The sequence below is a fragment of the Andrographis paniculata genome, unplaced genomic scaffold (assembly GCF_009805555.1).
Source record: "Andrographis paniculata isolate CXL003 unplaced genomic scaffold, ASM980555v1 Contig50END, whole genome shotgun sequence".
Taxonomy (NCBI): Eukaryota; Viridiplantae; Streptophyta; class Magnoliopsida; order Lamiales; family Acanthaceae; genus Andrographis; species Andrographis paniculata.
In genome coordinates, this window is record NW_026137585.1 from 1,486,192 (window position 1) to 1,507,589 (window position 21,398).

The window sequence follows — 21,398 nt, forward strand, 5'->3', positions numbered from 1 at the left end:
ATGTATCATCAAGGAGAAAGCTCCAGCGGCCGAGTTCCTGCCCCTTCGAGCGGCCGCGATAAACAGCCCAAACGTGGCCGTTCACGGAGAGATCCTAGTGAGATTCCTCCGCCACCGGTCGATGAGTTTGCGCTAGGCCAGCCAGTAACCGGAGTCGTGGACGGCATATTCGATTCCGGTTACCTGATCAGTATTAGAATCGGCGAGTCTTCGACGTATCTGAGGGGCCTTGTCTTCAAGCCAGAGCAGGTTGTTCCGGTCACGGCAGAAAACGATATTGCGCCGGAACTTCCCATGATTCGGAGGCACAATATTCCGTCCCCTGCTCCCCAAACTACCGGCGGTGCTGAGGCTCCAAAACCCAAGCGGAGATCCTCCAGAAAAGCTCCGGCCGCCGCTCCTCCGGAAGACATGGGAGGCGATCTCGTCCCCGTGGCAGTGCAGGCCTTGAACTCTCTGCACAAGCCCTGCATCAACTTGCCGCAGCTTCCGGAGTCGTCTAGAATGACCATGGGCGACAGGGACGACGTGCATCCTGCCGTCGGCTCTGGGCCGAGCATGAGGACGACACATGCTGGGGGCTCGTCGGGAGCATCGAGCGACCCAACCGGAACCAGCAAGCAAGAATCGGAACCTCCGGCAGAGAAGGCAACTAAAGGAGAACCTGCAGGTGCCAGCGAGCCCGAATTGTCGGAACGCCGATCAGATCGGCTGTTCGACACCACAAGTCGAATGTCTCAGCTTCTCCTGGTAAAGGAAAAGGATCAAGTTCTACCTATACATTCTAAATTTGTTTTTCGACGAACAAAAATACTATTTTCTCGATCCTCGACTGACTCACTCGTTTTCCATCATGCAGGCCGTGGAGGAGAATCTGAAAAACTTGTAGGCGGGCGCGCAGAAAGGTCCCGATTCGATGCAAACATGGTGCAGCAATACCAACTATCTCTCATAGGGAAGAAACCGGGACCTTTCGAGGACGGAATCGATACTTGTATAGAGTGAGATCTGCAGAATGGTAGTTTTACATATATAGATCATTGACATAATTGGGAGGATTTTTATGAGGGGAAGAAACAGTTTGGTAATTTTTGTTTACCTGTTGTACATACAACAACAGGTGAATTTGATCATCGGCAGAAGGGAGGGAGGATGTGTTTATAAGGTGGGACTCGGGAGAAACAGTTCGGTATATGTTTTTATGAGGGGGAGAAACGTACAGTTTGGTATGTTTTTTTATTTACCTGTGCTTTGCTACAGGTGAATTTGAGCCTTGCGAGGCTTTTTTTTCGTGGCTAATTTATTTATTCTCATTTTTGGTCGATTGTTGGATGCGTTTATTATTTGGTGCACTGTTTTTGATCTATTTTTTCTTATTTTGGAATATATATATATATCTATGGTCTTGTTTGTTGGTATTTTAGGACTATGGAACAGAAAGTCGAGCTGCTTATCAACATCGAGCTTGGCTTTCGAGAAAGAAAGGTAATTGTTTTGTGGTGAATTTTAGTTTGATATGTCTCCATATTTGCTTGTAATATTATTTGAGCGTTGGCGCCATCTTCCATTATATTTTAGGTATTTTGGTTTATTTGGCTGTTTATTTTGAAATTGATTTGAAATTAGGTTTTTTATTTGAGTTTTATTTTTTTTAAAAAATAATTGCGATGATTTGCGGGAAATATAATACTTCCTCCGTTCAATTATATCATTTTCTATTTTTGTCCATCCCTAAATAAGGATATCATTTTCTAATTTATTAATTATACCGTCTCCCTAACATAATAAATACATTATATTTTACAATATATTACACAAATGTCATCACTTTTATAACACGTTATACTAACAGGAATATTTTTGTCTTTTTTTACTACAAACTAATATAATACTAATATTAAAAAATTTATGAAAAAAACAAACGGTGCTTTTTTCGCTGGACCAAAAGAGTATATTTTTACTGAAAACTATGTAACGTTGATTTTGATTTAAAATAGTAAAAAAGTAAGCTATTTATATTTTAGGGTGTTCGATTTTATTTTTACTATTTATTTTTCATATTTTCGATAAAATATTTATATATATATTTTTGTAAGACATCGGATCAAAGTTTTATTATATATATAAAAAGACATATTTAGATATATAATATTTTAAAATTCTTTTTTATATTATAATTTGTCTTTATATGTTTATATGTTGTATTTTAAACTACGTATGTATAATATATTTTTTTTATATATATAAAATTGTAAACAAGAAACTATATATATACTTTTATAAACGTGATTTTTTATTTAAAATATTATATTAAATATATATTTGTATTGAATTATTATGGAGTATGTGATATAGATTTTATTTTTATTAGAGATTTTATTCAAAATATTTAGAAATATTTTTGATAAATCGAGTTTTTTTTTTTTTTTTTCTTTTTAAACTCCCAAACATGTAAATTGAAAATATATATAGTATTTTATTTTTAAAATATTTTAGATGTTTAAAAAAAACAGTTAACTACAAAATATTTCAAATAATGGGTTTGGTTTTGAATTAAGTAGAATTATTATTTTTTTAAACAATAATTTATTTGGTTTTTATTTAAGTTTTCGGTTTAAATAGTATTTGAATATAATATTTTATAAAATAAAATAATATTGTATATATAATGATATTGATTTGTATTTGAAACACAATTCAAAACCCCCAAATATTTGGATGATAAGTTAGTATTAGTTTTGTGATGATTCAACAATGATAGTGCGACACAAATGTACAGGGATTGATCTAATTTTATATTGAATTATCTAATAAGAAATAGTTATTTAAAAAATATACAATTATTTTTTTTTATAAATATTATTATTTTATTATTACATTATTACTTTTGTAAAAAAAATAAAGACAAAATTTTTGACACTATTGCTCACTACAATTAAAGAGTGGACACTTTGTGGAACAAAGGGTAAAATTATTTTCTATTCCAATGCAATTGGAGAACAAAATATCTATGTATTTCATTTATTATACTAAAATGGTAATAAGAATCAAGTACAAGATTTTATTTTATATTTTTTAAAAAACAATTTATTCAAAATTCAAATACATATAAATACAATTTACATTTTAATTGATTTTCACACGGTGCACGAATAGTGCATGTCACAGCGTTAAAAACTCGTCATTTTCCACGAATGATTGACCACAATAATATATTTGTGCCAAATATTGTTATTAGGTACGAATTTTATCGTGGCTAGTAGTCTTTTTTCGGTCAAAGTCTTAATTTTATTTGTTACACTAATTTATTAGTATTAATATATATAATTTTTTTTAATTTTAATTAAATTATTTAATTATTTTAATATTAATTTATAATTGCTTTATTAATTATTATTATTTTTTGTATTTAACATAAAAAAAAAAATACACCCCAAACTTTATAAAAAAAAAGAAAAGACAAAAACAAGCCCACGACATTAAAAACCATTTTCTTCAGTTGCAAGTGGATAATAATAATAATAATAATAATAATAATAATAATGTTGTGTTAGAACATTAATTACGGCCGAAGGAAACATCAAACCGCACCTGGAAATCGTCCCAGCACGACAATCAATCGAAAGGAGCTTTGGCAGTATCTTCTTCTGGTATCATGGCGGTCTACGCTATAGAGGGTGCTCGAATTTTCTGACGATTCAGTTACCGCTATTCGAAGTAATACTTCAATCATGGAGTTTAAGCTAGTTTTAGCGGCGGTGTTAGTGCTGGGAGTCGGTGCCGCAGCCGATTACGTCAGACCTCCGCCTCGTAAAACTCTCTCATTTCCATGGAGCAAGAAGCCTTCATCAATTCCTGAGCAGGTAAAAATCTGTTCGCGATTGAGTTCGAGCTGTAGCGGAAGCAGCTTAGATTCGAGATCCATGATTTTTTAAATTGAAGTTTGTCGTGTGTAATTTTCGAGATTTCTATGTTTGAAAATTTCTGCTGGAGGTTCGCGGATCCGTGAATTTTATTTTATTTTTGCAGGAATTGATAATTTGTAATTAGGGTTCCTTTCTGAATTGTGCTTTCTCTGAGCTTGACTGTTTTCTTCGCTGAAATTATGAACGTGATGGCAATTTTTGGTCAACTACCTATAATTTGCTTTAATTACTACAGTGTTGTGGACAATTGACTAATTGAATTCATGACAAATGATCAATTTTCCTAAATCAATGGTTCTGAAAACTTCATTTAATGAGATTGGCTTTCGTCACGATTCAATTCATCTGTGGTTATTCATGTAGATTGAATTATTGGACCTTTTTCACTTTAATTCCTAATTTATGTACCTCCAAAGTAAAAGTTATTTTGACTATAGTCTGATTACAATACATTCTGGAATTTGGATCCTATAGTTAAACAAATTTCAATATTTTAGTCCTACTATAGGCATGGATATCGAAAGAATTCACATCAGAGTTGCATAATTTGAAGCTGTGGATAATTTTTTTTTTTTGTGATATTATTTAATTACATTAATACTGCAACAAAGCTCATATTATGGCTAAATGAGCATAATTTGCTCTTAAATTTGGAGGCTGTTTGTTTAGTATTTGTATTTGTATGTGTTTTTTTCATTTTTTTCTTTTTTATTTTAAAGTATAGAGAACGGTGAAAGATTATAAGGAATGCTGCTTTATGTGTTTTTGTTGTCTTTTCTTGTTATGTATATCTATTGTATTCTTCGGGTAATATTTTTAAGGAATGGTAGTAGGAATAAAACATATCTGAACACACTCTTTGAATACACTCTTTGTAAAGCAATGAGCTGAAATTAATAAATAGGAATATGGTCAAAGATGATGTTTTCCTTTGTGCAAATCGAAACCTAAATGCTCGAATGACTCTTGTAGGTTCACATCTCCTTAGCCGGGGCTAAACACATGCGAATCTCGTGGGTCACCAGCGACAAAAACTGCCCTTCAATTGTCGAATACGGAACATCGCCCCAAAACTATATTGCCACTTCTGAAGGAGAGAGCAATACTTACAGTTACTTGTTGTACACATCCGGAAAGATACACAATGCAGTGATTGGTCCATTAGAACACAACAAAACTTATTTCTATAGGTGTGGAGGGGAAGGTCCCGAATTTCAGCTGAAAACCCCGCCATCCGAGTTCCCAATTACTTTTGCAGTGGCAGGAGATTTAGGCCAAACTGAGTGGACAAAATCGACTTTGGACCACATCGATCAGTGTAAATATGATGTCTACATGCTTCCTGGAGACCTCTCGTATGCTGATTATGTACAGCGCAGGTGGGACACATTCGGAGAGCTGGTGCAGCCGCTAGCCAGCGCGAGGCCTTGGATGGTGACTCAGGGGAACCATGAGAAGGAACACATACTATTGTTGGAAGAGAGTTTTGTTTCATACAATTCGAGATGGAAGATGCCGTACAGGGAGAGTGGATCCAGTTCAAATTTATATTATTCGTTCGAAGTTGCTGGAGTTCATGTTGTCATGCTTGGGGCGTACACAGATTATGATGAGCAGTCGGATCAATATACTTGGCTAAAGGTTAGTATGCTCATCATTCTCATCCTATTAAAATGTTATGCAAGTTTTTTAACCTACTCTCGGAGTCCCATTGGTATTGTTTCAAAAGATTTTTGTAGTAGATTGTAAAAATAACTTTTATATTAGTGAATAAGTTTGTACAAAATAGAAAAGTCTAAAATACGTTTGAAATTACTGGGCTTAAGTTATATATGATGCTTTTTAGGGGATAATAAGATGTATTACTTGGAGAATGAATAATGCAAAAATGGTTTCGAGAAGCTTTACTTACTTATGTTATCAAATTTATTATTGCACTATTCATAAAAAAAAAATTCTCTCTTTAAGAAACATTACTTTCAAAACTTATTTTACATTTAATATAATACATCAAAACTTATAGTTTATTCAAAACACCATGTCCAACGGCTATTTATACAGCATCAAGCACTCATTTTATATAAAAGTTTTTACCATTCACAAAACACTCCTAGAACATATCTAGAACTAACCCATGTGATTCCATTCAATCTCTTGTGTAAATGTTTCCGATAATATTTCAATTGAGGTTAATGGCTTGTCCTTCGAGGATCTAATTAATTTCTATGCCGAGTAGTCGGATCTTGCGAAGGTGGACCGTGTAAAGACACCTTGGCTTCTTGCACTCTTCCATGTGCCGTGGTATAACAGCAATAAGGCTCATCAATGTGAAGGGGATGATATGAAGGCTGCAATGGAGCCCTTGCTTCGTGCTGCCGGTGTGGATGTTGTGATTGCTGGCCACGTCCATGCCTATGAACGCTCGGTAAGATTCTAACCTGAGGTGCTGTCATTTCTCATTCTTTGAGTCTTGTTTTTATTACATCCTTTGTTGCAACAGACCCGTGTGCACAGTGGTAGACCAGATCCTTGCGGACCTGTCCACATTACCATTGGCGATGGCGGTAATAGAGAAGGTTTAGCACACAGGTAAGTTGTCCTTACATCGCAAATTTTCAGCATTGTTGGCGCCTTATTGAAACTCTGTGAAAATTGTAGATTGTGCAAATTCTGTAAAAATAGCAAATAAGGTAAGTTCTGTTTATAAGAAGCGAAGGCTATTTGCATACTTCTTTATAGGGGGTTTATTCTGAAAGTTTTCGAATTTCAGCAGCAGGGGATTATTTATAATTAACCGTAAATTGTTTGTAATAAAATAACATAGTAACTTATCAAAAATAAAGTTTCATAAAACGATCAAAGTGCCGGGCATGGATTCATCTTAGTGAAGCTAAAATGGGATTGTTGTGTATAAGAATGGTGCTATAAATATTGTGGTTTAGATAGAAAGATTTGGAGTTTTGAGAAATTTTGAAAATATTTTTAAATGGTTATTGTTGATAAATAATGTCGAAAAGTTTCAAAAATATCTGTATAAATATTGCGACGATGGATTGGTGCAGGTACTTGAATCCTCAGCCGGAGTGGTCGGTGTTCCGGGAAGCAAGCTTCGGACATGGAGAGTTTAAGATAGTGAACTCAAGCCATGCATTCTGGAGCTGGCACAGGAATGATGATGACGAGCCCGTGATCTCCGACCAGGTCTGGATAACGTCGTTGGTGGGATCGGGTTGCCTACCAGAGAATAGCCGGAGAAATCGAGAATTTTGATGGTCGAGGTTGTAATAATGTTGGATGAATGAATGGTAATATAACTAAGGTACTTTTACCATCCCCCGTTGATGTGTTTTGGCTTTGTGTTTTTATCATTGTCGTTACGTATAGTTTTCAATAAATATATATATATATATATATTACATTTTTACTTCAAGAAAATATTGAATAAAATAAATATCATATAAAAAGAAGATCAAGTTAGAGAAACAGTACTAAATCAAATGTTTATTTTTTTATATAAAAAACACGGAAACGAAAGAAACACACCTTTAACTATTTTTACTTATTTTGTCTTGAAAACATTTGATAGTGGTCATACCATTCTTAAATTTTATTATAAAAAGGGAAAGGGAAAAAAAATTTAGATTACAAAATTAAAATACGTTTATGCAACAATAAGAAAAGTAAGACTAGTGTATATATAATTATATATGGCCATATATATATATATATATAACCAATTATAGTAAAAAAAAAAACTAAAAAATTATAAGCACAGAACCGTTGTAAGGGATGGTTTGAGACCAATTTTACAGTCTTAAAATGGGCTTTGCTAAAATTTATAGGTTTTAGAATCTGTCCCATCTCATTTAACACCATAACCGAAACGGTTCGAGATCTGCCTCAAATGCTATTCCTAAACCCTTGTAACTAACATGAAAAAATAAATAAATAAATAATAATAATAATAAATGAACAACAAAGTTGTAACTAACTAACAGCTTCCAACACAGCTAAGAACCGTGACTCATTATAAAATGGTCGAGTCTAACTACATAACATTCAAAATTAATAGTCAAGCAATTTTTTAAAAATATATAAATTTATAGTTGCTTATATATTTGGCAATAAACAAATATAAAAAAATATTTACAATAACTTCATTCAAATGCAAACATACTCGTATAATATTCTTTCTACGTGTTGGAACTTTGTGATCCCTATGTTTTAATTAACTTGTAATATTTTAAAATGTATTTCTAAAACGTTAAGAAAACCCTAAATTGAGCATTATTCAATTAAAATAAAATAAAATTCAACTATAAAATCAATCATTTTGCCCAATATTTTGGTTAGATTTCACTCATTTGTTTTGGCTATTTCTTTATTTAGCACCCTAACCATCTATAAATATCACCTCCATACCCCCAAATTTCTTCCCCAATCTTACAAAAATATTTATATTTTCTGGAAATTTTATTTCCCATAACACCATTTCCACATTTCTTATATATATATATATATAAAGCCTGGTTTGTAGTACTCTACATGGCTACTTCATCAACGGTCAGATCCTCGGCATACGAAAATAATCCAGCGGCTTCAGAAGGTGCCACGTGGCAGCAATGGGCATGGTTCACCGGCGGCTGCGCCACCGTGATAATTACACTAGCCAAATCGGCGATCATAACCGCCGCCGCCGCCGGTGTGCGGAATAGTTCGTGGCCATGGGTCCAGCTCATCAGCGTCGCCGTGGCCGGCTACATAGCGGCGGACTTGGGCACAGGAATTTACCACTGGGCAATCGACAATTACGGCGGCGCCGACACGCCCGTGTTCGGGCCGCAGATCGTCGGATTCCAGGGCCACCACCAACGGCCGTCGAAGATCGCCAGGGAGCACATAGCCAGAAACCTCTACCTCACGGCGGCGCCAGTGACGGTCGCCGTACTTCCGATCACGGTCCTCTGTGGCGACCCGGCGGCGTTAGGGTTTGTTGGCTCGCTCGCGGCGGCGGCGGTGTTTAGCCAGCAGTTCCACGCGTGGTCTCACACGCCGAAAGGGCGGCTGCCGGTGGCGGTGGTGGCGCTTCAGGACGCCGGAATCCTCCTGGGGAGGGCGGAGCACGCGGCGCACCACCGGCCGCCGTTCGATTCCAATTACTGCATCGTGAGCGGCGTCTGGAACACGTTTATTGACAAATCGAGATTTTTCCGGGCGCTGGAGGCGGCGGTGTTCGCCGCCGCCGGAGTCCGGCCGCGGTCGTGGAGCAACCCCAATCACTATGAATGGAATGACAATTAATGGCATATGTTAAGATTTATTTTTATTGATTTATTATGGTAAATTATTTTATGTATTTTATTTTTAATTTATAAATTACTTGTATTCATTGTATAAGTTATTATCGCGCTGGTGAAGATGTTGTATAGATTTTTATACCACTGTCCACTTTTTTTCTTAAATTTTAATTTTTATTATTATGGTAAAAAAAATACTCCGTATTATATATATAAAAAAATAATTCTCTGTTTAAAATGAAATATTAATTAATATCATAACAAATGTATATTTTCGTCCATATTTTTATTATTTTCAAATTAATTAAAAACATTTTGTAAACATATCCAAACATATTACTGTCTAAAAAAAATAGGGACAGTGACTTTAAAAATAATAATAATAATTTAATAAAATTTAAACATTGTTTAAGAATTTCTAAAATTTGTTGTTGTTAATTATAAAAAATTATAAGAATATTTATTTTTATTTATTTAATTATTTTATGAAATAAATACTATATTTATTGAAAATGATTTCATGGCCAACCAATCTTAGTTTATTGTATTTTTTCATTGTTAGCAAATTCTTTGTCGGTTCACAATCGGTGTATCAATGTTTTAATTTAGTAAATATAAGTCTTATAAAATACTAAATTTCTATTTCATTCCATTATTCCATTTTAATATATATATTCGCAATAATACACTTATAACGTATATTTTGATGGTATATGATACAATTTCATATATCATACTACATTCGTTTCAGAAGACGTGTACCATAAATTTTTTACATATTGAATTTTTAATATTAATTATTATATTATAGTACAAGTCAAAAAAAAAATATAAAAATATTTTTATTAGTCTCTTATTATACAAATACAATGACGTTTGTGGAGTAAATTACACAAATATAAAAACATTATTAATATTAAATATAATAACGCAAAAGTCAAATAAAACTGAGACGAAAATAGTAATATATTATTAATTTCAGTATAATAAATACTCTCACATTTCATTTTTTGTTTGTCTCAAACTTACTGCAATATTTCTAAATTTAGAAATAATTAATAATATTTTTATACATATATTAATATACATTTCACTTTATCACATCACATCACTCAAATAAAAAAAAAAACAAATAATCATTTCTCTTTCCAATCACATCACTTAATATCCAAATTATTTCAAATTACCATATTTAATACTCCCCACCTAAATTCTCTTACCAAACACAAATGTTGCACAGTGTTTGTGACGAATAAAGTACTACATAATATAGTACAATACATAAACTATACAATACATGCTTCTATGCATATTATTGTATTGTGTTTTATAAAAATATTTACCATTCATTCTATTATATGCTGTATTTAATCAAATTAATTGATTTTGTCGCCTATTTTAATATTTTTGAGAGTATTTCTATAAATAATGACCCAACTTAGAGTTTGTTTGATTGAATGTTGGTGTATTTTGAGAATAATAAAATTTTAATTGAAACGGTTGTTTATTTTAATATAAATAAATAAATATTTAACGATAATATATTATATATATAATACTCATTTCTTTCGTTACTACTGTATTTATATATTTTTGCATACATATTTTAAAATATTAATATTATATATGTATAATCTTTCTTGTAATCTTATATCTACAAATGTTTTGTAACATAGTTAAAAATTGTAGGCAGTAATAGTTAGTATAAAATGTAAGAATTTTTATTTTTTTAATTTGTGGGAAGCATAATTACTAAAAAGAAGAAGCCAATAATAAGTTGATTTAAGATCAATTAAAATAATAAAATGGATGTATTGATATCTTATGTTTAAAAATGTTATTAATAGTCTACAGATAAACATAGATATAAATAATAGTATATCTTAATTATTTTTTCCATTAATGACTAGGGAAGGATCGCTCCACGACCGCGGCCGGACTCCGACGGCGGCGAACACCGCCGCCTCCAGCGCCGGGAAGAATCTCCACCGCTCAAGAACCCTATTACAGAGCCCGCTCACGATGCAGTAATTGCAATCGAACGGCGGCCGGTGGTGCGCCGCGTGGTCCGCCCTCCCCAGGAGGATTCCGGCGTCTTGAAGCGCCACCACCGCCGCCGGAAGCCGCCCTTTCGGCGTGTGGGCCCACATATGGAAGTGCTGCCCGAACATCGACGCCGCCGCGTACGCGCCCATGAACCCTAACGCCGCCGCGTTGCCGCCGCAGAGTATGTTGATGGGGATTCCGGCGACCGTCGCGTACGACGACGGGATTTCGAGGTTGCTGGCGATGGGCTCGCCGACGATCTCCGCCGGCCGGTGGTGGTGGCCGAGAAATCCGGCGACCTGCGAGCCGAAGAAAGGGGTGGCGGCGCTGCCGTAATTGTCGATTGCCCAGTGGTAGATGCCGGAGCTGAAGTCCGACGCGACGTAGCCGGCCACGGCGGCGCCGACGAGCAGGATCCATGGCCACCAACTGTCCGATGCACCGGCGCCGGCGGCGGTTAGAATCACTGATCTGGCTAGGGTAATTGTCACGGCGGCGCAGCCGCCGGTGAACCACGCCCGTTGCTGCCACGTGGCGTATCCTGAAGACGATGGATTTTGGTGTGCTGATGATCTGACCGTTGATGAATTAGAAGCCATGTAGAATACCAGCTTTGTGCGTGTGTCTTTCTCTATATATAGACACGCTTGGAACATATAAATATATATATGTAGAAATGTATATATATATACATTGTATGTGAGGGGGGTGGGGGGTGGGGGCTGGATGGGAAGGGGGGTGGGTGATCCCCTCCCGTATATATATATTGTTGTTGCTTAACAATATATTTATTTTTTTATTTTACACTAATTGTAATATCTATCTAATGTTACAATTATGTCATGCAATACTACTAAAGTTAATTTAGTTTTTTATTTTTATTTCTACTATATTCAAATATAATACTAATATTTTTAAAATTATGTCGAAAAAACAAATGAATAGATAGATATGACACGGAGGGAGTAGTATATATTATGATGTGAAAATTTTATTCCCCTAAAAAATAACTTAGGGTTTGTTTAGTGTTGAGGTTTTGGTTTTGGGATAGAAAATTTTTGCATTGAAGTATTTGTTTGATATAATATTAATATGTATTAATGTGGTATTCGAGATGTAAATTTTTAGTATAATATAATAAATAATAAATAACTGTTCGAGTAAATATTTCTAATGGATTTTTTTTTAAAAAAAAAAAACCACCCTCAAAATCTCACAAGAACACACACCCTTAATTTCCCTATAAACATAGGGTTTTCTCCTCCCTCAAACATTATAAATTCAATGTTCATTATAAGTTGTTGATTTTTTTTTCTTTAAAAAAAAAATAATAATAACAAAATTTTACCTCCAAATATGAGAAAAATAAACGTTGAAAGATGGGCCAAAAAAGACTAGATAAATTAGCTTTATAGTAACAAAATTTGTATATTGAAATTCAATCTTAATTTGGTTGAAGTTGGGACATAGTTCAATATGATTCGATTTAGGCTCATGATGTAAGCAAATCTCTTTATGATGAAGAACGGTAATATTTATTTGATGAAAAAATGAGTATTTTTTTTTTTTTCAATTATAAAGAAAAGTCCAACAAAAAATATATTACTTCAATTAAGACTTTAGGAGGGTTGCAAATATCGATATGTTTGATATCCGTATTTCAGCAATCAAACAGTTTCGATATAAATATAAACGATTTAGGTTAATTAGTTACGGGCAATACAAGTCATTTAGAACGTTACCAACAATAAAAATGTTTTTCTTATTTAAGTATAAAACTATGATATTAATAAAATATCAAATGCTTATCATCTCTTAATCAACCTAGGTGCAAATAGAAAATTGTTTTATTGCTAGTAAGATTGAATATAAAATTAAGATTTTTACAAAAAATGAAATACATAATTATTAAATATAATGTATTTAAATAATTAATATTATAAAAATATTTGCATTTATACCTAAATGAAATTAGGAAAGGTGTAAAGATGCTATGTTTATGGCTAGCCAAAAAATTAAATATATTGGGCTAACATTTTAGGGTTGGGGGAAATTGGAGGTATAGTCATAGAAGTATCTGTAGCTTGTTAGGGTTTGTTGAATAAAGTTGTGTTTGTTTGTAACTTTTATTTTATATTTGCTATATAGCTTAAGGAGGATCCATATGTATCTTCTTCTTCTTCTTCTTTTCTTTTCTTTTTTTCTTTTTTTTTCTTTTTTTTTTTTTTTTGAATTTTACCACTATACAACATTACTATTTTTATATAAATATATCAAAATTTCCTACAAAATATAACTATTTCACTCAATAATAATAATAATAATAATAATAATAATAACACCAACGGATCGGAAGAGTAAAAATTGAAAATGGAAATGTTTAAGGTTTGTTTAGGAGTGATTTAATATTGATTTGAAATGGAGTGTTTATTTGAGTTTTTATTCAAATAGTATTTTGGTACAATATTTTATTAGATAATTTTTATTGAAAATTATGCAGGCTGAATAATGGTATTTAAATATTTAAAAAATAAATTAAACACATTGTTACACAAATCATTACTCTCAATTCAAAACCTCACGGGTGTGATTGTTTTATGAAATAGTTTGAAGGGATATATTTTTATGTGATGCATAAAAATTATGTAGGTAACATAAAAAATAATAAATGTGTGTAATATAATAATTTTTATTTAAAGTGCATGCTTATTGAAAATTTATTTTATATTAAAAATATCTCTCATCCACAACACCCAAAATATCCAAAAACCAAAAACACAAACACACACAAAGATTGAGTGAGATCTTGCCAAAAATATTGGGGAAAAGGTCAATTATTATTAATAGTTAAAAGATATTTTTTTGAAGGAAATGATGCTCAAGATAGGGTTTTCTTAGAGTTCAAAATGTTTAAGATAAAAACGGCTAGAATCAAGCCATTAATGTTAATTGGTTCTTATCTATTTATATACTACCTCCGTCCCATATGCCGTGTCTGCTACACTGTAGACACGGTATTTTAGGAATGATGTAATTAGTAGATAATTAAGAATATATTAGTGAAAATAATTATCCGATAATATAAATAATTATAAATTAAGATTAAGATAACTAATTAGTTTAATTAAAATTTTAAAAAAAATAAAATTAAAAAGTTTAAGATGAAATTTTAAAGTGTAATCATTTTCCGAAAAAGAAAAATGACATGGTACGTGGGACGGACAGAAACGGCAACGTGGACATGGTACGTGGGACGGAGGGAGAATTTTTTAAAAGAAATGTATAAAAAAACTATGGGTTCTTATCTTAATGTAGTTTAAAAATAATTAAAACCAATTTAAAAATGAAATTTATGAGATTTTAATATTATAGATATGATGAACAAGCAAACCCTATAATATCAATATTTGTAATAAGATGTCTTATATTATTGCATATTTGCATGCCTATACTAGTATATGGTATGAACAACTTTCTATAGCTATAAATTTAATGCTTAATTATTTTTCATTTAGAATGTTATAGACTAGAGATATGTAAAAAAGTATATTTTTTTGTTTATGAATTTGAAAGTTGAGTTTCGTGTTAAAACTTTGTAGGTCAAGTGGTGAAGTATTTTTAGTTGGAATAATGATTCAAATTTGATGATCATGGATGGATGTCAAAAAAAATAAAAAAATAAAAATTTAATTTGATAATAAGAAAATATAAAAATATAACAATATATTTAATTTGATATATTTTAAAATAAAATTTTATAAATAGGTCAAAACTCCAAGATCCGGCTAAAGTACATCCGGGCCTGGCTTATGGATCGGATTGCAATGGACAAGTTAGGCTAGATTAGGCTTATATATTATTTCTTTTAATTTAAAGGGTATATACATTGTGTCATTTTTGTTTATACAAATACAAAATATATATTTATTTTTTAAAAGTTTATTTTTAGTATTTTACCATGCAACAAACCGTAATTTTATTTTTAATAATAAAAAAATTGATCCCAAAACACAACAAACCCACTCTTAAATAAATCTAAATAAAACCAACCATATAATAAAACAAACATGTCATGGTAATTTCAAATATTAAACCAATATTACCCAATCAGCCCCTACACAAGAAAGTTCACAAATCCCCCCTCCATCTTTATCCTAATTGAAATCAAGGACAAACTTATTGATTTTTAACAATGTGGCTGTCATATTATATCTTCTCTATGTATCCATAGCTAAGTTCCTATTTTCTCTAACAGAAGCCAACAAATCCTCTGTTTTTTTCTCTGTAATTCTATTCTATGCCGATATTCCCGTAGCTTCTTTAGGTATCAAAAACAAGAAAGCAACAGGGATGAACGAGCACACAACCTGAACTACAATGCCCGCGAAAAGATTATCGAAACTACCCGACGAAATACTAAGAATCGAAGCCAGCCCGGCGCCCACGAACGAGCCAACCGTGGAGCCAAAGTTGTTTATCGACATAAAGAGTGCGAACAGCGTACCTTCTACGCCGGGAGGGCAAAGTTGTCCCGACAAGATTAGGAACGGCATGAACCTGCCGAGCAAGCGGCGAAAATTTTTCAGTAAAAGGGATTGATCGAAAAAAGAAAAATCGTATCAAACAGAAGTAATACTCTACTTGAATTGGTTGATGCCGTCTGAAAGCGCGGATCCGAACAGGACCATGACCTTGTCGCTTATCCCGACGTGAACATGCGATCGCGACACCAAGACTCCATCGAGAAGGCTCAGTATAGCCAACCCGAAATGAGCGTACCTGATTAGATTTCATGGCTAATCGATGAGTAATGTGGAAAGCATCGATGTGTAAGAAAGGTTCGAGATGGACTTACAAAAGAATCCTCCGTAATTTCATCTTCTTCAAAAACCGATTGTAGATAAAGGTGCCAAGCATGAGACCCAACCATCCGACGACTCGTGCTCTGCCTAAAAACGAAGCCTCTAATTTGAGAACTTCTGTCTGATAGTAGAACATGATGGTTGAGAGGTTCGGAACAGTGACGTGTGCCAGGAAAAACCATGTCATAGGCCTATGATTCCCGGGAAAATCCGAGCAAAAAAATCAGTTATTCATGCAATGGAATAGAAAGCACCGGAAACTTCTAGAAGTTAATTATATACCGATATGCATAAATACAAAGCAAATACTACTATGTAAAAAAAACAGATCGATATTTACCTCAGAATGATTGGCTGTCGAAAAGCATCGAACAAAGTAAATGCAGCTGTTTTCAGGGAATGGGATGATTTTGTTGCTGAAGTTCCATGGATTTCATGAGACTGAATTTTTTTATTTCCCGGAACTGGTTCTCCCTCTGCAGTTTTCTTGCTCCTCTTTCTCCTCAAATTGTTGGGTTTGGACTTAACTGTGGAAGTTTTATCTTCGGGAAAATCGCTGCCATTTACTGAATGGGAGGCTCCATTTGAAGTTACACTTGTTGAAGAAACTTTACGGCTAACAGAATTTTCGTCGACTAAACCGCAAGACAGCAGCTGTAGTGCAGGTAATGCTGTGAAGAGCAAAAAAATTTTGTCTGTTGGTATGTTAGTCAGAGCATATCCACCGAGCAAACTTCCGCATATCCCTCCCAACGCCATTGACATCCACGAAACTGACTGAAGATCACCGGCGAAAGAAGCCCTAATCATGTGCAATTTTAGGAGTAATTTAAGCATAGATCGAATATGACACTGATCAGCTATGATAATTGTCAGCCCTAACTCACGATTCAATCTTTTTGAAAGTTAATTAGAGACTATTGGCTAAGATTCTGAAATAATTTGAATAAAAAGATCACTGAAAATGAATGCTCACCTCTCAAACCTTACTGCCTCAGCTATCATGGCATCGATCACAACATCAGCCATTGCAGATCCCAAATTTTGTGCTGTCAACAGAACCATGAGAGGCACTCTAGAGCTCCTCCACCCTGTGCTGATGCTTAGAATAAGCCATGGGAAGAAGGACAGCAACGTCGCAATTATTAAGTAAGGGGTTCTTTTTCTTCCAAGAATCGGTATGCAGTCAGATAATATTCTGCAAATTATGATTTAAGTGCACAGTGAAACCTTTTGCAACCCAAAAAATAAAACAAAATAAAAAAATGATCTTATTGATCAAACATTACAGAGCTCAGTTGCTTGAACAAGAGAAACTTCATATTTTCGAATCATCAAACAGGCAATCAAGAATATGAAAAAAGCACTAAATGCAGGGTATCTATTTTGTTCAAAAGAAACAGAGGTGTATCTTCAGATCAAGTTAATTAACCGAAGCGTAAATCAAAGAGTTTATAGTTAAATATACCCATATAATGGCTTGATACTCCATGGAAAAAATGCTACCGATGCTACAAACTGGGAAGCTGATGGGGAGAGCTTTAGCTTGTCCTTCAGCTGGTACGACACTGCCGTCCACACGAACGATCTGAATCCCTGTGGATCGTAGAAAAACCTTGTAAAAATGGTAGGTAAACTACATGGATTCATATTCAACCAATGCAGAAAAAGCAAAAACAGCTTTGGAATAATTCAATACTTCTAATTCCATCTTGAGGTATAATTCAGAATTTCATTCAACCCTAATCGAATAATCAGCATCATATTTCAATGCCAATCAAAATTATATTAGGGCAACATAAGAAAAAGCTTCTCATACGAACAAGGTAGCCAAATTGGGGGAATCCATACAAGAGGAACAAATTCAACAATACCGTGTTATACGTGAGATCTACATCAATGTGAATAACATAAACCCTAAAACTATCACCAGTCGCCATAAACGCAAATTCCGGAAGAGAATCAAAAGAAAATATCGAAATCAGTTCATCCATACTTTTGCAATGACAAGAACATAGATATACAACGGCGTTCTCCAAAATTCAAATCAGAATAAACAAAAATAACAATAACAACGAATTCAAAACTTACAATCGCAGCAAAATCAATCTACGCAAATAAGAGGAAACTAAAATTCCGTAAGGGAGCGTATAAACGAACCTGCGTGAAGTAAATCAAACAGACAAGCCACAAAAACGACGCTCCAAACGCGATCCGCAATTGTTTCAACCACGTTATCATTTTTTTTTTCGATTAATTATTCTTCTCCTGGGGGTTAATGCTTAACTTTTCCTCGCGCCACACCATCCAAGAGCTTCGTACCATTATCGGCTACAGAAAAATCCCCAATCCTGGATTGGATTGCGAAGAATTCTTCTTCGTCCTTGCTTCCGGAGACCCTGTTTGCCCTGATTCACCGAATTCCTGAATTGTAATTGCAGAAAAATGCAGTAATCCGATCTTCAAATTTGGGTCTCCCTCCTTTCTCCAATTCTCCTCTCTTCGTCTTCAACGGTTTCTCATTTTGTTCTTTTATTGACTTTAAGACAAGGATTTTATTCTTTGACTCTAATTTATTGATTTTTTTTTCCTTTAAAAATTATGGCTAGTTTTCTTTTTATTTTAAAATAAATAATAATAATAATTGACTACTAATAAATTTAATTTACTGTGAAAATAAATAAATAAATTAGCATAAATATTTCAGGAAGATGGGTATAATTTAAATTTTTATTATTATAAAATATAGAAAATATTAGAAAACAATAAAAATATTCCACGTGTACGAATGACATCAAAAATCGCGAGGGAAGCAATTCCATTGGTCCAAATAGTGTCCAGCTGGCATTTCAGACTTCAGTTATGTTAGTTACTAAACATAGAGAAAGATAAAACAATTTGCAGAATTCAAAATCACACATTTCTGCAGAATTTACGTTTCTTCTTCAGCAGCGAAGGAAAGGAAAGGAAAGGAAAGCTCTGCTGCACGGCTGCACCCGCGCTGTGATCCTTTCGAATTTCCGGCGAGAGAGATCGCATCGAAGCTAGTGCGGTTTGGACGCCTCGAATTTCCTATTCCTTCTGCGTGTGGTTGCAGTTGAGTTCGGAATCCTGTTGATTGTGTTTTGAATGTACGAATATGGGAAAATTTTATGTTAGGGTTTAATTGTGTTCGGATTGGGAAGGTTTTCGTGTTGTTGTAGTTGTTTTGAGAAGATTTGGACGAAGGAATTGAAGGATGAGGAGCTGTTTCACCTGCCGCGCTTCGGAAGGGAGATTCCCTCACAAATCGTTCGATGAGAGGCCTGAGCATAAGAAATCGAAATCCTTCCCCTCGTTGTCTAATCGGTCGTCTGGAAAAGCTGGTGAGATTATTGATCATGGCAACAGCAATGTATGGCGTTTTTTAAGGTTTTTTGGTCGTTTGGTATATATATATATATATAATATATTGCATATTGGTTTATCGCCGCCTCTGTTTTCCTTGCTCTCCTTCCTTTTCTAGGGTTAGGAATTTCTGTAGTGATGTGTCTGTCATTTTGCTGAAATTCCTCATGGAGGTTGCAATTATGCATTCTGATATCCCTAACTGAGGTTCATATGTGCTGGATTGATAGTTGAATTCATGTTCCTCGAGCAGCTATAGATCAATTTCTTTCTTAATCTGTTCACAAAATGCATTATTGAAGATGAACCAACGCAATTGAATCTCTGTCGAATAAAGGAACAAACCAATTGACTGATTAGATAATTTTGCAGAGTACATAGACGAAGAAATAGAACAACTAGGGAAGGGAAACATTTCTGCTGAGATTTTCACATACAAAGAGCTATCCGATGCTACTCAAAACTTCAGCCTTAAGGCTTTGATAGGCGAGGGTGGATTCGGGAGGGTGTATAAAGGCTATTCCAAGCGAAAAAACATTGTAATGTCTGCTATATATATCCATTCTTCCCCTTTTGTCTAGATTACTCGAATTCTCTTAAATTTTTTGTTCGATTTTGAATATCAGCAGTGATCAAATTTGTTCTCAGGATATTGCAGTGAAAGAACTCAACAGGGATGGTCTACAAGGAAACTACGAATTTATAGTCGAAGTTTTGATGCTAAGCCTTCTTCACCACCCGAATCTTGTCAATTTAGTCGGATACTGCGGGGAAGGCCAACACCGGCTGCTAGTTTACGATTATATGCAAAATGGTTCTTTGGAGGATCATCTCCTAAGTATGTTAAAGTTTTTTCATCTCAAGAACATTCTGTTTCGCCATTACAGAGTGATGGGACGACGCTGTTTTGCAGATCTTGACGAGGATCAGAAGCCACTCGACTGGTACACGAGGATGAAAGTCGCGGAAGGAGCAGCAAAAGGGCTGGAGTACCTCCACGAAACGGCTAATCCACCAGTAATCTACCGCGACTTCAAGGCCTCAAACATCCTCCTCGACAAAGATTTCAACCCAAAGCTATCTGATTTCGGGCTCGCCAAGTTAGGACCGGTCGATGGAATATCCCACGTTTCTACGCGTGTGATGGGAACGTACGGCTATTGCGCGCCGGAGTACGCCTCCACGGGGCGGCTGACTAAGAAATCTGACGTGTACAGCTTTGGCGTGGTGCTTCTGGAGATAATCACGGGGAGGAGAGTGCTCGACTGCACCAGACCGAGTCAAGAACAGAACTTGATCAGTTGGGTACGTAGTTCATTTCCAAAGATGGGGATTATTGTTGCTATTATTATATAATAATAAATGATGTGTATCTCACTAAGTTCAAATTCAAAGTTTTCTAGGTGAGATGGTAATTTAATATTATTGTTGTGAAAGAGGTGAAAATGTTGTTGGAGCAGGCGGAGCCGTTGTTCAAGGACAAGAAGAGGTTTCGAGTGATGGCGGATCCGTTGCTGGAGGGGAAGTTCCCAGAGAAGGCGTTGTATCAGGCGCTTGCCATAGCGGCAATGTGTCTGCAGGAAGACGACATGGCGCGGCCGGTGATTAGCGATGTGGTAATTGCTTTAGAGTATGTGTGTGCTAACAGTAAAGTGAGGGTTGTTGCAGATGCAGATGAAGAAGACAAGCAAAAGCATGGTGGTGATGGTGATGAAAGGGAAGTTAAGGAAGATGAAGAGGAAGGTAAGAATGATGGTAAAGAATGTAAAGAATGTAAAGAATGATGGTAAAGAATGTAAAGAATGAATATGTTATAATATATATATATATATGTGTGTGTAGAAAGTTATTCTATCCTGATTTGATTTTTTAATTATTTT

The 21,398-nt window shown here is 34.5% G+C and overlaps 6 protein-coding genes across 6 annotated transcripts; 4 read left to right on the forward strand and 2 right to left on the reverse strand.

Annotated features, from left to right (window-relative positions):
• LOC127253216 (protein METABOLIC NETWORK MODULATOR 1-like) lies at positions 1-889 on the forward strand. The gene is made up of 2 exons (XM_051277664.1): positions 1-750; positions 860-889. Exons 1-2 carry the CDS (start codon positions 1-3, stop codon positions 887-889), a joined length of 780 nt encoding a protein of 259 aa, XP_051133621.1.
• A 2,664-nt stretch (positions 890-3,553) lies between these two features.
• On the forward strand, positions 3,554-7,342 carry LOC127253375 (purple acid phosphatase 18-like). The gene is made up of 5 exons (XM_051277939.1): positions 3,554-3,863; positions 4,899-5,567; positions 6,163-6,351; positions 6,427-6,515; positions 6,989-7,342. The coding sequence occupies exons 1-5, from the start codon at positions 3,732-3,734 to the stop codon at positions 7,194-7,196; spliced, it is 1,287 nt and encodes a 428-aa protein (XP_051133896.1). The 5' UTR covers positions 3,554-3,731; the 3' UTR covers positions 7,197-7,342.
• Positions 7,343-8,298: 956 nt separating this feature from the next.
• On the forward strand, positions 8,299-9,369 carry LOC127253373 (fatty acid desaturase 4, chloroplastic-like). The gene has a single exon (XM_051277937.1). The coding sequence runs from the start codon at positions 8,472-8,474 to the stop codon at positions 9,225-9,227; it is 756 nt and encodes a 251-aa protein (XP_051133894.1). The 5' UTR covers positions 8,299-8,471; the 3' UTR covers positions 9,228-9,369.
• A 1,737-nt stretch (positions 9,370-11,106) lies between these two features.
• Positions 11,107-11,868, reverse strand: LOC127253218 (fatty acid desaturase 4, chloroplastic-like). The gene has a single exon (XM_051277665.1). It carries the CDS (start codon positions 11,866-11,868, stop codon positions 11,107-11,109), a length of 762 nt encoding a protein of 253 aa, XP_051133622.1.
• Positions 11,869-15,322: 3,454 nt separating this feature from the next.
• On the reverse strand, positions 15,323-18,659 carry LOC127253146 (probable folate-biopterin transporter 4). The gene is made up of 7 exons (XM_051277580.1): positions 18,292-18,659; positions 17,600-17,727; positions 17,108-17,329; positions 16,472-16,933; positions 16,125-16,322; positions 15,911-16,048; positions 15,323-15,826 (listed from the first exon to the last, which is right to left on the reverse strand). The coding sequence occupies exons 1-7, from the start codon at positions 18,370-18,372 to the stop codon at positions 15,565-15,567; spliced, it is 1,491 nt and encodes a 496-aa protein (XP_051133537.1). The 5' UTR covers positions 18,373-18,659; the 3' UTR covers positions 15,323-15,564.
• A 392-nt stretch (positions 18,660-19,051) lies between these two features.
• LOC127253371 (probable serine/threonine-protein kinase PBL23) lies at positions 19,052-21,386 on the forward strand. The gene is made up of 6 exons (XM_051277934.1): positions 19,052-19,227; positions 19,317-19,496; positions 19,891-20,057; positions 20,167-20,356; positions 20,432-20,823; positions 20,979-21,386. Exons 2-6 carry the CDS (start codon positions 19,370-19,372, stop codon positions 21,300-21,302), a joined length of 1,200 nt encoding a protein of 399 aa, XP_051133891.1. The 5' UTR covers positions 19,052-19,227; positions 19,317-19,369; the 3' UTR covers positions 21,303-21,386.
• The last annotated feature ends 12 nt before the right edge of the window (positions 21,387-21,398 follow it).